At 47.5% G+C, this 15331-nt stretch overlaps 1 protein-coding gene across 9 annotated transcripts; it reads left to right on the forward strand.

Annotated features, from left to right (window-relative positions):
• The first annotated feature begins 4166 nt into the window (after nt 1-4166).
• TOR4A (torsin family 4 member A) lies at nt 4167-14931 on the forward strand. 9 transcript variants are annotated; one of them, XM_087879723.1, is made up of 4 exons: nt 7159-7563; nt 8032-8317; nt 12317-12435; nt 12613-14931. In XM_087879723.1, exon 4 carries the CDS (start codon nt 12642-12644, stop codon nt 13860-13862), a length of 1221 nt encoding a protein of 406 aa, XP_087735849.1. In that variant the 5' UTR covers nt 7159-7563; nt 8032-8317; nt 12317-12435; nt 12613-12641; the 3' UTR covers nt 13863-14931. The 9 variants fall into 9 exon arrangements, with proteins under 9 accessions (XP_060540602.2, XP_060540603.2, XP_087735848.1 ...); XM_087879724.1 differs by having other exon boundaries at nt 8032-8199; XM_087879725.1 differs by lacking the exon at nt 8032-8317 and adding an exon at nt 8642-8741.
• Nucleotides 14932-15331: the final 400 nt, after the last annotated feature.

Consider the following 15331-nt stretch of genomic DNA (forward strand, 5'->3'; position numbering starts at 1 on the left):
GTGGTCCGAAAATGACTGGCCCAAAGTCACCCAGCCAGCTTTCCTGCCTAAGGCAGGACTAGAACTCACCGTCTCCTGCTGTTTAGCCTGGTAGCTTTAACCCCTAGACCAGAGATGGCTAACCTTTTCCGGACCGAGTGCCCAAAGCGTGCACACTCCCAAAATGGCAATGCGCCCACTTTGCATTTTGCACTGCGTGCCACCTCTGGCACATGCCATAGTTTCACCATCGCAGCCCTAGACGGTCAGTATCAAAATAATTAAAAAGATGCTGACCAGTTTAAAGTGCTTATGTTTTAAATGTTATCCCAAGACATTTCCTTTTCCTTTGCAAATCTTTTTTTTGCAAATTTCCGTTTCCTTTTCAGAGAAGGCAGCCAGGCTGGAGCCCTTCCTGGCTGGCCCCAGAAGAATTTATTGCTGATCTCGACAGGCTAAAGACAGTAGCAGCCGCAGTAAACATTAAATTTATTTATTTCTTTATCAAATTTCTATACCGCCCTACTCCCGGAGGAGGACTCAGGGCGGTCAACAGCCAAGATAAAATACAGATAATACAAACATTAAAAGTCCATTAAAATTATTAAATATTTTGGCCGAAAACAAATTAAAACACCCAATTAATAAATAAGAACCATACCACTGATTTCATGTTGCTTTGAAACTTGGGTCTCCCAAGGCCGTGACCACGTCTGTTGAGTTTTGACCAGAACCTTGCAAGATATTTTTTTTGGGGGGGCCTGGGTTTCAACCGGAGGAAGAATTTAAGGTGAGGCCACCACCATTTTTAGAATTCATCCATTTTGGGGGGTTTTTTTCTTCTTTTTTTGCACCAATTATATTCCTGTTACCTTCATAATTCGGAAAGTTGTGTGGATCTCCCGATCGTGGACTATCTGTTGAGCGTTTTTTTTTCCCCCAAGCTCAACTGAATTTATGCTGAGCAGCTGAGCCTCGCCTTAAATTCCTCCTCCACTTGAAGAAAACTCAGAAAGTTCTGTTCCCACGTTTTTGGGGGGTAACATCTCCTTCGTTGCCCCCCATCTTAAAATGATGGCACCGCCTGGAGATGACCTTCCTGTCGTTTTCCAAACTCAACAGACATTCGTTTTTCTTCCGTTATTTTTACAAGGCAACAAACGTATCCCCTCTCCTCTTCCTATTTTCCTCACAACAACCCTGTGAGGTGGGTTGTCCTGAGAGTGACCGGCCCAAAGTCACCCGGCCAGCTTTCATGCCTAAGGTGGGACTAGAACTCGCCACCTCCTGGTGAATTGGCCCAAAGTCACCCAGTCAGCTTTCATGCCTAAAAGCAGGACTCCACTATCACCGCCTACAGATAACCTTCCTGTCGTTTTCAAAACTCAACAGACACAGTCGTTTTCTTCGAGCAGTCAAGGCAACGATCTCAAGTCGGGAACAAGGAGGTCGAGAATCGTGAGCTAGAATTGAGAAAGGATTGCCCAGTCCTTTCCCCTAGGTCTGCAACCTTAAACACTGAACGAGCCATTTGGACCCGTTTCCCACAGAAAAGAAAACACCGGGAGCCACAAAAACCTTCCCATGTCTGACTATTTCTTGAGCGGCCACATATGTAGTTGAATTAAACGTTCTGTTTTCTTCTGAAACTTTTCTTTTCTTGGATTTATCTATGGTTGGCCTACCGGGGGTTGAAAACCTCAATAAATCGCGTTCTGGCGGGTGTCGCACATTGGCGGTTGTGACGCATATTTTGAGTGACGGAGCCGCAACAGAGGGGTGAAAGAGCCACATGCGGCTCCAGAGCCACAGGTTGCTGACCCCTACCCTAGCCTGATAACAGGAAAAGCGTGTGTTTTCCAGCTCAGAAAAATGAAGAATTTTGCCCCAAACTTGCACAAACTATTCCCATCCCTATCCAATAGTTCAGTGGCAGGAAAAGCAAGATGCAGCATTTAAGCGGGAAAAAACCCAAAAGCTCAGGAATAGATTAGGTGGTACCTGTTCTGACCTAAGCTCCCTTAAAAAAGCAGGAAGCAGAGTCTTGGTCCCGGCAAAACCCCTTTTATTTACACGACTGTGAATTCCTTTCATTCACAGTCAGCAAGGCTTGTCCAAACAGTCTTTCAGAGGACTATTTATCAACACAGACCTTATCTCGCTTGGAAAGCTGCCAGATAACTAGTTTCCAAACGCAGTACAAGGCAAAACTTGGCACAGAGTCACGGGATGAACGAATAGTTTCCTGCAAAAGTCCACTCCCTGTTCGCTCCTCTTTTGTTTCCTATGGGAGGGGCCAATCACCTCCAAGGTGTAGCTTTACTCCCGAGTCAATCCTGCTTTCTTAGTAGTTCTTGTCTTCTGGCAGCTCTGTGCATGCGTACACTGGGAATAGGCCCCAGCTGTTCCTCTGCCTCACTGCTGTCTTAACTCCCTCTCTGCCTCCGACGCAGAGCCCTCGTCCAAGCACATTTCTACCCAACTTCACCGTCCGATTTTGCTGCCAGCGGGCCACAACAGTACCTAGCTCAACAGACGTAACTGCAAGAGGGATCATGGAGATCCAGTGGATCTGGATCTTGCAGCGTGCTGCAGCTGCCAAAAAGGCCAACACAATCCTGAGCTGCATCAACAAGAGGGGTAGAAAGAATCAAGATCACGAGAAGCGATAATACCCCATCGCTGGAGGTTTTCAAAAACAGACTGGACCACCCTTTGACCAAGTTGTTATATAAGGTCTCCTGCTTCGAGCAGGGGTTGGATTAGAAGATCTCCCAAGGTCCCTCCCAGCCCCATCCTAAATTGGGGCATGTTTAAGATTCAGGATGTCAATTGTATTAGAGAAGAGAAGACACCTGTTCTTGAACAGTATGTTAGGGACTCTTTATTATTTATTTATCGATTTATATGCCGCCCTTCTCCGGAGACTCAGGGCGGCTTACAATGCGTTAAGCAATAGCCTTCATACTTTTGTATATACTGTACCTGCTTAGTAGGGCTCTTGCCTGCAAACAAGAGTTCATTGGAGACGGCAATAAGAAATCCTAGATTTCTTGCCTTCCCAGCTTGCTCTCGTGTGGCAAATGCAGCTGGACATCAAGCTAAGATACTGCAGATACCATCCATCCCATTATTCGTTCGGAAGTGGACAGCCCTGTCTGGCAGGTTCTGGATAATCATGCATGCAAAGCAGTTTCCCTGAGCAGTGAGCTCAGGGAAAATCCCTCCCTCCCTCCCTCCCTTCCATGGGATGGTTGTCGCTAAATATTATTCCAGGGTTAGGCACAAGCAGCAGTCCAAAAAGTGGGGTGCAAACGATTGTAGGGAGAGAGCATGGAGAGACAGACAGACAGTTGCAAAAGGAAGAATTTCAGCCCGTAGATGCTTCCCTTCCATCTCTCCTTCCTCCTCCTTCCTTTCTGCTTCCCCTTCCTCCCTTCTTCTCCTTCTCTCTTTCTGCTCCACCTCCTTCTCATCCTTCTCCTTGTCTATGGAGCTTCTCAGTCATCCACGTCATGGTTGTCCCCAAAAATGCTTTTTTCAAGAGGCCACTGGATTTTCTGGTTTTTCTCTGAAGACGTTTCGCTTGTCATCCACCTAGAACATAGAATATCAGAGTTGGAAGGGACCTTGGAGGTCTTCTAGTCCAACCCCCTGCTTAGGCAGGAAACTCTACACCACTTCAGACAAATGGTGATCCAACCTCTTCTTAAAAACTTCCAGTGTTGGAGCATTCACAACTTCTGGAGGCAAGTCGTTCCACGGATTAATTGTACTAACTGGCAGGAAATTTCTCCTTAGTTCTAGGTTGCTTCTCTCCTTGAATAGTTTCCACCCGTTGTTTCTCGTCCTGCCTCCCAATGCTTTGAAGAATAAGTTGACCCCCTCTTCTTCGTGGCAGCCCCTCAAATAGTGGAATACCGCAATTGTGTCACACACTCGTCCTTCTTTTCACTAGACTAGACAAACTCACTTTCTGCAGCTGTGAGCATTTCAGATTGCAATCGATTCTTATCTCTAACGTTGTATTTTCCTCTTTTTTTCCCCCCCTCTTGCTTCACGTTTTGTCATTCATTTTTTTATTTTTTTTTGCTTTTCGCTCTGGGCTTTAACCTTTAGGACAGATATGCAAAAGAGGGGGACGTAATCTGTCCATTGTTGAACCTTCCCTCCGTCCATTTGCATGTGGCTTTCTCCCAGGCTGAGAGAGTAGACGGTCTGAAAAACATCAAGGAAAGCTGAGGAATGTCATAGATGGAGCTGCCCGGCCTGGCTAGAGAAGACTCTCCCGCTGGTGAGTGAACAGGGCCTCTCCAGAAAGGTTCCTCTTCCAAGGGTAATGGGTAGAGAACCTCAACCAGTTCCGTTGGTGATCTTTGTAGCCAACAGCCAGTTCCCTTTCTTCTCTTATCAGGACACCAAGTTATACGATCTGGACTTTGAAACTCTGACGTAGGGAGATTTGGGTTTTTAGTGCCAAGAAGTACGACTTTGAGAAGATTCGTTTTTTTTCTTATCAAGCTTAGCTTTGATGTTCAAGAACGACAGTTGGTCTCCGTTTACTGGGTGAAGCTTGTAAAACGTTGATTGGGTTCACGCACCCTGCATTAAAGCAGCTTCGTCTCTTACCTCCTTGCGGTCTCAAAGAATAACCGAAATCGAAGTCAACACAATACCGTTTGCCCAGTTAAGAAAAGCCCAGGATCGTAGTCCTCGAATTAGGAGCCACAATCGAGCCCCAAATTTCCATCCCATAAGCGAGACAGTTGTGATGTGAATTTTTGACGACCTTTCTTTTAGAATAGAATAGAATAGAATAGAATAGAATAGAATAGAATAGAATAGAATAGAATAGAATTTGTTATTGGCCAAGTGTGATTGGACACAGAAGGAATTTGTCTTTGGTGCATAAGCTCTCACCGTACATAAAAGATACATTCGTCAAGAATCATAAAGTACAACACTTAATGATAGTCATAGGGAACAAATAAGCAATATTAGGAAACAGTCAATATAAATCGTAAGGATACCAGCAACAAGGTTACAGTCATGCAGTCGTAAGTGGGAGGAGATGGGTGATAGGAACGATGAGAAGATTAATAGTATTGCAGACTTAGTGAATAGTTTGACAGTGTTGAGGGAATTATTTGTTGAGCAGAGTGATGGCGTTCGGGAAAAAACTGTCCTTGTGTCTCGTCTTTCTGGTGTGCAGTGCTCTATAGCTTCGTTTTGAGGGTAGGAATTGAAACAGTTTATGTCCAGGATGCGAGGGGTCTGTAAATATTTTCACAGCCCTCTTTTTGATTCGTGCAGTATACAGGTCCTTCATGGAAGACAGGTTGGTAGCCATGGTTTTTTCGGCAGTTCTAATTATTCTCTGAAGTCTGTGTTCTTGACACCGTTGATAACTGAATCGCTGCGGTTGTTAAGCTAGTCGCACGGTTGTTAAGTGAATCTGGCTTTCTACGAGGTCTTGTCTACGAGGATGAGCCATTGAGAGTTGAGAGTGGTTCTTGGATAGGGCCCATCCTCGCTTCCTAGACCAAGGACCCCATGGTCGTCGTCGTCGTCGTCGTCTTCGTCCTCCTCCTCCTCCTCCTCCTCCTCCTCCTCCTCCTCCTCCTCCTCCTCTCTAGCACTGATGATGCTACCTAGTTGGGTCATGAAACGTCTGCAAGAAAACCATCAAGCTCAACGAGCACCAAGCACTGCAAAATCTCCAATTCCCTCCCCCATTCCTGGAGGAAGGATCCTGCAAAATCCCCATTCCCACCCCACTCCTGGGGGAAGGATACTGCAAAATCTCCATTCCCTCCCCACTCCTGGGGAGAAGGATATTGCAAAATCTCCATTCCCACCCCATTCTGGGGCCAGCCAGAGGTGGCATTTTGCCGGTTCTCCGAACTACTCAAAATGTTCTCCAGAACCTGTCAGAACCTGCTGGATTTCACCCCTGGGCCAGACCCAGTTCGTACATGGATGATGAGACAACCCGATCACTCTACGTTGGGGAAGTAGACGTGACTTCAGGAAGGGCAGTGCAAAGCCAAATATATATATTGCGTGCACGGGTGCCAAGTTCCCAGGAGCGGAACAGAACGGAAAGGAAGTTGGTCATCCTTTTGAGTTCAGAATATTTCCGCTCCTTCCTTCCTCTGGCTTTTTACTGGCTGGCTGAGACCATCGCTCTAAGAGCTGCCGTGGAAAAGAGACCAAGCGTGATCCCTCCCTCCTGACCTCAAGATTTCTGCCTGCTGCGGGGAATGTTCTCATTGTCCAACATTCCTTGGCTCTCTTTCTAAACACCCCTTCCCTCCCACTCTCTCTTTCTCTCTCTCTTCCTTCCTTTCTCTCTCTCTCTCTCTCCCTCTCTCTTCCTTTCTCACTCTGTCTCTCTCTTTCTGTCTCTCTCTTTCTGTCTCTCTCTTTCTTTCTCTCTCTCTTCCATTCTCTCTCTCTCTCTTTCTCTCTCTCTTCCTTTCTCACTCTGTATCTCTCTTTCTGTCTCTCTCTCTCTTCCTTTCTCTCTCTCTCTGTCTCTCTCTTCCTTTCTCTCTCTCTCTGTCTCTCTCTCTCTCTTCCTTTCTCACTCTGTCTCTCTCTCTCTCTCTCTTCCTTTCTCACTCTGTCTCTCTTTCTCTCTCTCTTCCTTTCTCACTCTGTCTCTCTCTTTCTGTCTCTCTCTCTTCCTTTCTCACTCTGTCTCTCTCTTTCTGTCTCTCTCTCTCTTCCATTCTCACTCTCTCTCTCTCTTTCTGTCTCTCTCTTCCTTTCTCACTCTGTCTCTCTCTTTCTGTCTCTCCCTTTCTCTCTCTCTCTGTCTCTCTCTTTCTGTCTCTCTCTTTCTCTCTCTTCCATTCTCACTCTGTCTCTCTCTTTCTATCTCTCTCTTCCTTTCTCTCTCTCTTTCTGTCTCTCTCTTTCTCTCTCTCTTCCTTTCTCACTCTGTCTCTCTTTTTCTGTCTGTCTCTTCCTTTCTCACTCTGTCTCTCTCTTTCTGTCTCTCTCTCTCTTCCATTCTCACTCTGTCTCTCTCTTTCTCTCTCTCTCTTTCTCTCTCTCTTCCTTTCTCTCTCTCTCTCTGGCTGACCTGAGCCTGGTTGGTTGGGTCAGTGTTGCGAGCCTTGCCCAACCCACCCCGTCATTAAAAGAGAGCTTCCTGTGCAGGTCAGGAGGCAGCCAATGAAGAGAGCTGTTGGCAAAGGACAGTTGTGTGCTTGTGTGTGTGCTTGTGTGCGTGTGTGTGTGGAAGCAGAACCTCTCTTGCAACAGACAAGAGCTGTGAGCCAGCCCGCAGGCCGTCTGCCAAATGGTTTAGCAGCAGCGCAACTGAGATAAGAGCTCTGGCGGCCGGGCGTGTGCGGATGGAGAAGGAAGCATGAGGAAGGAGAGAAGGCAGTCTCCTCCCCGGTGTGCTGTTTTCTTCTTTCTTTCTCGCACACACACACACCCAAAAGCAGGTGACGGAGCCTCCGCAGCTGGACTCTTCCCCGAGGGTGAACCCAAGCTCTGAGCGATGGGACAGCTGGCCTTCCTGTGCAGAAGGGAAGGCGTTCCCCTGCGGGTGAAGCTCCCCAAATCTTGGTACAGTAACCTCCTGCTTTTCTGTGGGTGGGTTGAGGATCGGGAGGGTCAGCATGGGAAGCTTTGAGGCGCCGAGGCTGCAGCTTGGTGGCCCTTTGGGAAATGGTAGCCTTTGGTTTGGGGTGTGTGTGTGTGTGTGTCTTGGGTTCTTTGCTTGCAGGTGTCTCGTCGCCCAACTAGGTAAAAACATCAGTGCTGGTGGAGGGTGGCTCGCTCTCTAGAAGGCAGTGGGGTGTGTGTGAAGAGGAGGACGAGGAGGACGAGGACAAGGAGGACGAGGACTGTGCGGTCCTTGGCGTCTCTGAGCCCGGGGGATTTCTTGCAGACATTTCATGACCCAGCTAGGGAACATCATCAGTGCTAGAAGGGAGTGGGGTGTGTGTGAGGAGGAGGAGGAGGAGGAAGAGGAGGAGGAGGAAGAGAACTGAGGGGTTCTTGGTGTCTCTGAGCCTGGGTGATTTCTTGCAGACATTTCATGACCCAGCTAAGGAACATCATCAGTACCAAAAGAGAGTGGGGTGTGTGTGAAGTGGAGGAGGAAGACTGTGGGATCCTTCGCACTCTGAGCCTTGTTGCTTTCCTGCAGACGTTTCATGACCCAGCTAAGGAACATCATCAGTGCTAGAAGGGAGTGGGGTATGTGTGAAGTGGAGGAGGAAGACTGTGGGATCCTTCGCACTCTGAGCCTTGTTGCTTTCCTGCAGACGTTTCATGACCCAGCTAGGGAACACCATCAGTGCTAGAAGGGAGTGGGGTGTGCAGAGGAAAGGAGGGAGAGGTCGGTGGGGTCCTTGGTGCTCTCTGAGCTTTGTTGTCTTTTTTGCAGATGTTTTATTGCCCAACTAGGTAACACCATCGGGGCCATAACGGAGGAGGAGGAGGAGGAGGTGGTGTGTGGGGTCCTTGGTGTTCTCTGAGCTTGGTGGTTTCCGTGAAGACATTTCATGATCCATGTAGAGAACATCATCAGTACTAGAAGGGAGTGGGGTTTGGGGAGGAGGAGGAAGAAGTGGGGGAGGACTTCTTGGCACTCTCTGTGCTTTGTTATCTTATTGCAGCCCTTTGATTACCCAACTAGGTAACATCATCAGGGCTAGCGAGTGCGACTCGCTCCCCGTTTATATACAGTAACTCTTGAGCTTGGTAGTTTCCTTGAAGACGTTTCATGACCCAACTAGGTAATACCATCAGTGCTGGAGTTTTAAATATTTCATTTAAAAGAGTCAGGGAGATGTATCCCGCTAGCTTTTTTTCAGCCGATTTGGTTATTGGTCAGAGGCGGAGAGGCTGGTGAAAATAGGGCAACTCCTAGACGTGACCCACCTTTGAGTGGGAGGGTCCAGAGAGTTTCAAGCAGAGGGTCTCCAATCTTGGCAACTTTTAAGACTTGTGGACTTCAACTCCCAGAATTCCTCAGCCACCAAAGCACTGGGAACTCTGGGAGTTGAAGTTCCACAAGTCGTAAAAAGTTGCCAAGGTTGGAGAGCACCGGTTTAGAGGATGTGCTTTACCGAGCCTGCAAGGATAGAGTCAGGAACGATCAGTTGGCAACCCAGCTTTTGAGATAGGTTTTTTTTTTTTCCCCTGCTTCTTCATGGCAATGACTCATTTAAGATTCTAAGCCGAAGAAACAAACTGGGGGGGAAAAAATCGCAAGGAAGTGAGTTTAGGAAAACGAAACTTTCAACTCGGCTGGAACCCTGGAGGTTTTCCCCTCTTGCAAAACCTGCCGGCCATCGTTTTAGAAAGGGAGTTCCCAATTTTTTTTTAAAAAAAAAAACCAAACAAAAAAACCAGCAGCGTTGCCAAACTTGCGTTCTGCAAAGCAGGTGAAAAACCAAGATCCGAAAACCGTGCGAGATAAAACGAGGAGGAATTTTGCCTTCGAAGTGAGATAAAATTACGGAGGCAAAGTCTGAACGAGCAATTTGGGGGAAAATAAAAGCCATGAAATAAACTAAAAGGAAAGGAAAGGAATTAAAATTGCAAATTGGAACAATCGCAATTTTGCAAAGGAATACCGGCGGTCTTCGGCCGGCGACTGCAACCGAGCCCGAAATTTCTGTCGTTAAGTGAGACACGCGCCAAGTGGATTTCGCCCCAATATTCTTGCCATGGTTGTTAAGGGAAACATTGCACTCGATAAATGAGTCACCCGGTCATTAAGCGAATCTGGCTTTCCCCTCCCACCCCCTTGACTTTGCTTGTCGGAAGGTCGGAAAAGCGGGTCAGCCCCCCTCCCCCAGGACGCTACAACCGTCGTAAATATGAACCAGTTCCCAAGCCTCTGAATATTGTTCGCGTGATGGTGGGGAAGCCGCCAAGGACGTAACTTTGGAAAACGGCTATCGGTCGCCTTTTGACAGCACCGTCGCAACTTTGAATGGCCGCTAAACGAATTGTTGTAAATTGAGAACTACCTGTAACCTGGTTGTTGTTTTTTGGGGGTTTTTTTTGAGAATTGAAGAAGCCGAAATTTAAACAGACCCTAGTCGCTTTCTCCTTCTGGTACTAAAGAGGCAAATCTGGGACGTTTGCAAAGCTGGAATGAGCTCCGACTGGTTTGCTGAGTTCTTCCGAACCCAGGAATCAAAGTTAATAATTATCGGGGAGAGAGAGAGAGAGCATTCTTAGCAGAGATAATTGCCAGATGCAATCTAGGTAGCCTGAGATTGAGGCATGACCCACGTCTGGGAGACAGAGGCTGTGTTTGTACAAGTCCGTGTAAGGTTCCCGAAAAATCCATCGTCTCCCACGCGCGCGGGCCCCGTTTACAGACCGGCGGAAGATGAGAAAAGAGGAACGGAGCTCCGGCTGTCTTGCTGGGGTTGTCATTGAGTTGGCAAGTACGACAAAGGCTGCTCGTGAGAAGCTGCTGCACATGGATACACCCCCCCACACACACACACAGAGACACGCGTGCCCACACCGAAGACAAAGCTCGGCTCAGTAACTCATGCAGAGGTATCACAGGGAAGCTCTGGAGGACGAACGCGTCCGGAATACAGTTACGGCAATTCGTTTAGTGACTGCTCGAAGTTATGGCGCCACTGGAAAAAGCGACTCGGGGGCCGTTTTTCACACTTGCGACCGTCGCGGCATCCCCAAACAGTCGCGCAATTGAGGCTTGGCAACTGGCATGTACTTATGACGGTTGCAGATGTTCGCCTGGCTTCACTGGCGAAGGCGATCTGTGTATTCACAGAGCTACCCCTCGCTGGGCTGCAGAAATACAGACGACCAGCAGAGGGCAGGAAAGACCACAGAATGGGCCATGGGCTATGTTTGCAGCCCATAGCGGGATCTTATATGGAGAGGAGAAAGTGTGCCCGTAATGGCCAGCCTCAAGGGGGCGCTGCTCGACCACAAGGCGCATCGTCCAGATTGCAAGAGAGGCACTCTTAAGCATGAGTGCCAAGGTCCTGAAAGCTTGGCACTCCTGCCACCAACCTTGGAAAAAACATAGAAGGGTTGAAGGTAGAAATTGTGTAATCCATTTTTCTCTCTCTCTCTCTCTCTGTCTCTGTCTCTCATCCATCTGTCCATCACGACTCAAAATGAGAGAGAGAGAGAAAAGAAAGAGGATATCTATCTATCATCTATCTATCTATCTATCTATCTATCTATCTATCTATCTATCTATCATCTATCTATCTATCTATCTGACTATCTGCCTGACTAGATGGCTCAGTGGCTAAGACACTGAGCTTGTCAATCAGAAAGATCGGTAGTTCGGCAGTTTGAATCCCTAGTACCAATCTCCCAACTATTGTTACTGTTACTATCTATCTATCATCTGTCTGTCTGTCTGTCTCTCTGTCTATCTATATCTATCTATGTGACTGTCTGTCATCTTTCTATCTGTGTCTGTCTGTCTGTCATCTGTCTGTCTATGTATCTGTCTGCTATCTATCTATCTATCTATCTATCTATCTATCTATCTATCTATCTATCATGTGTCTGCCATCTATCTATCTATCTATCTATCTATCTATCTATCTATCTCTATCATTGTCATCTGTCTATCTGTCTATCTATCTATCTATATCTATCTATCTATCTATCTATCTATCTGACTGTCATCTTTCTATCTATGTGTCTGTCTGTCATGTGTCTATCTATGTATCTGTCTGTTATCTATCTATCTATCTGTCTCTATCATTGTCATCTGTCTGTCTGTCTATCTATCTCTATCATTGTCATCTGTCTGTCTATCTATCTATCTATCTATCTCTGTCATTGTCATCTGTCTATCTATCTATCTCTGTCATTGTCATCTGTCTATCTATCTATCTATCTATCTATCTAACGTCTGTCATCTGTCTATCTATCTATCTCTATCACTACTTAAAATGAGAAAGAGAGAACAAAGAGAGAGGAGAACGAGATCTATCTATCCATCCATTCATCCATCCACCATCTACTACTCAACGTCTGTCTGCCTATCCGCTCAATTTGCCTGTCTGTCTCTGTCTGTCTGCCTGTCTACATCTCTATCGTCTTATCTATTAAAATGAATACAAAGTAAGGGAAAGAAAAGCGAGAAATCAAAGAGAAAGCTAAAAGTACCAGAGACAGGGGTGGGGAACGTGGTGGGGCGGGGTGTGGGAAATAATTAGGGGGGGGGAAAGAAGAAAGAAAGTCAAAGGATACCAAGAAGCAGCTTCCACTCTTCTGAACAAATCTGCTTCCAACAGGACGACCCTGAAGCAGAGAATTAACTCCTTTCTTTTTTTTTTTTTTTTGAAACCAGCATATTTGTGTCTAGATACGTGGGCATATTCCTCCAGGGTTAACCTCCGAACCAAAGCCACGGGCCTTTCGGTTGGGTCTCCCTGCCTGCTTTGCCCTGCTCATTTGCCTGATTTTACGGTGAATATGACTGTTCATCTCAAGTTGGCTTCTGAGGCCAACTCAGGATAGGCTTAGATTGACTTGCTCAGGGAGGCGGGTTGGTGCAGAAACAGGACATGTCTAACTCACTGCTCCCGTCGTTTATTTATTTTTTTTCCCCTTTATACATCCTTTGCTCTCTCTCTCTCTCTACAGAAAAATCTAACCAGCGGGAAGACGTCAAGATGGAAAGCCGAAAGACTCCCGTGGCAAGCCCGCAGAAGCTTTCCTTGATGTCCTCCCCCATGCGAGCCGTGGTTCGTCTTCGGAGGACAGCCCACGCGTTTAAAAAAGGTTACTTGTCTGGAGACAAACTCCTCCAGAGACAGTTTTCCTTGGGGAAAGGCAAACTCACCGGTGTCGCCAATCAAGCATCTTTGAACAGTTCCCAGTATTTCACTTTCGACCCTGCTGGCCCGTTCCATGTGACCAAGCCCAAACGGCGTAAGAAGAAATCGAGGAACCCTCGAGTGCTGTACCCGGAAAGCTCGAAGAAATACCTGCCCGCCGAGCACAAAAGCAAAGCCACCAGATTCCTCCTCTTGTTCGTGGCCATCATTTGCTTCCAGATCCTCAACGCCATCGAGAACTTGGATGATAACCTCATGAAGTACGACCTGGATGGGTTGGAGAAGACCATGGCTCGGGAGGTTTTTGGGCAGCCTTTGGTCATCGAAAGGGTCATGGGGTTGCTGAAAGATTACTTGGCCACCCACGTCCACAACAAACCTTTGGTCCTCTCCTTCAACGGTCCGAGTGGAGTCGGGAAGAGCCACATCGGTTGGCTTCTCGCCAAGCACTTCCGGTCCGTGATGGGACCCCATTCGGTGCTTCATTATTTCACAATGCATCACTGCCCTGTCGGAACCTCTGTCTCCACCTGCCAGTTGGAGTTATCGGAGACCATCGGAGACATGGTGGCTCGAGCCGAAATGGAAGAAATCATCCCCGTGTTTATTCTGGATGAGGTGGAATTCATGCCCGAAACTCTTTTGGAGACCCTGGGTGGGTTTTTCCAGAAGAACCAAACCAACGAATACCTCAACGCCGTCTACGTTCTCATCAGCAACCTGGGAGGCGAGGAGATCGTCCACCGCTTCCTCCAGAACGTCTCCAATGACTCGTTGCAGCCTCAGGAGAAGCTGGACGAGCTTCAGTCCGCTCTTCGGCCCATCCTGAGCCACGTCCACTCTTTCTGGACAGGGGTGGAGATCGTCCCTTTTGGGTTGTTGGAGAAAACCCACATCTTGAGCTGCTTCTACGAGGAGATGATGAGCGAAGGGATTTACCCGAACGCGAGTCACATCGAACGCTTGGCCGGCCAGCTCAGCTATTACAAAAAGGCAGGGAAGGAATTTGGAAGGACTGGGTGTAAACAGGTGGTAGCCAAAGTCAACCTCCTATAAGGGTTAGATTACAGGCGGTCCTTGACTTATAACAGTCTGTTTAGTGACCGTTTGAGGTTAGAACGGCACTGAAGAAAGTGACTTGTGACCATCGGTCACACAACAGTTGTGGCAAAATTCAAAATTTAGACGCTCGACAACTGACTCGTGTTTTGCGACCTTCTGACAAGCCAAGTCAATGGGGGAAAGCCAGAGTCACTTAACAGCTGCAATGATTCACTTACCAACTGTGGCAAGAACGGTCGTAAAACGGGGCAAAGCTCAGTCAAGTGTCTCTTAGGAATTTGGGGCTCAGTTGGTCATAAGTCAAGGACTACCTGTACAAGTCCAAATCGTGAGACCTCTTGGCCTCCGTCGTACAATTTTACCAGGAATCCACATCTGGAATTCTCCCATATTTTCCTTTAATTAAAGCGACACACTTTATTTGTGGGGAGTTAAGTTATGCGTATGGTGGCAGGGATCTGGGGCAAAATCCCATAGTTCGCAGGTAATCCTCGACTTATAGCCTCAATCGGGATCGGAAGTTCCATTGCTAAGCGATGCGGTCGTTAAGTGAGTTACACCCGATTTTAGGACCTTTTCGCCACAGTTTTTAAGCAGACCACGCGGTTGCTAGGCAAATCCAGATCCTCTCCTTGATTCTGCTGGTCGGAGGCTCCCTGAGAAAATCATGGGTGATCACATGACTCGCCCATGGCCAATCACCTGACCCCGGGAGGCTGTGTTGCTAAGCGCTGATATTTCGATCACGTGACTGCAAGGGATGCTGCAACGGTTACAAGTACGAGGACTTATCCATCACTTTTTTATTTCCCCACCTTTCCCCGTCGTAACTCGGAATGGTGGCTAAATGAAAGATTGTAAATTGAGGGCTAGCTGTACTTTTCGGGAAAAGGGGCGTGGCTGAAGATGGGCATGGCTGAGTGGGCATGGCTAAATCGGAATGGGTGGGGCTTCCAGAGCGCTGGGGAACAAATCGGTCCTTCCCTCTCTCTCCTCTCGTTCGAACGCTGTCGTTGCTGCAAAACGGCATTGTCAAGAGACACAATAAATAGAACGTGATACATGTCGGTTTGTCTATTTCTTCTGGAGAAATACACATCTTCTCCAGATGTGACCAGTGAAAATGGTGGCCATCCTTTCAGTTCTTCCACCGTAAGATCCTTTCTTTGGCCTTGGGGGTTTTTCTCTCCAGCAGAGAAGAGACACAAAGATGATTAGGGGACTGGAGGCTAAAACATACGAAGAACGGTTGCAGGAACTGGGTGTGTCTAGTTTAATGAAAAGAAGGACATGATGGCAGTCTTCCAATATCTCAGGGGCTGCCCCCAAAGAAGAGGAAGTCAAGCTATTCTCCAAAGCACCAGAAGGCAGGACAAGAAGCAACGGATGGAAACTCATCAAGGAGAGAAGCAACCTGGAACTAAGAAGAAATTTCCTGACCATGAGAACAATTAACCGGTGGA

This window comes from Pantherophis guttatus, chromosome 16 (genome assembly GCF_059756535.1).
Source record: "Pantherophis guttatus breed Tessera chromosome 16, ASM5975653v1, whole genome shotgun sequence".
Taxonomy (NCBI): Eukaryota; Metazoa; Chordata; class Lepidosauria; order Squamata; family Colubridae; genus Pantherophis; species Pantherophis guttatus.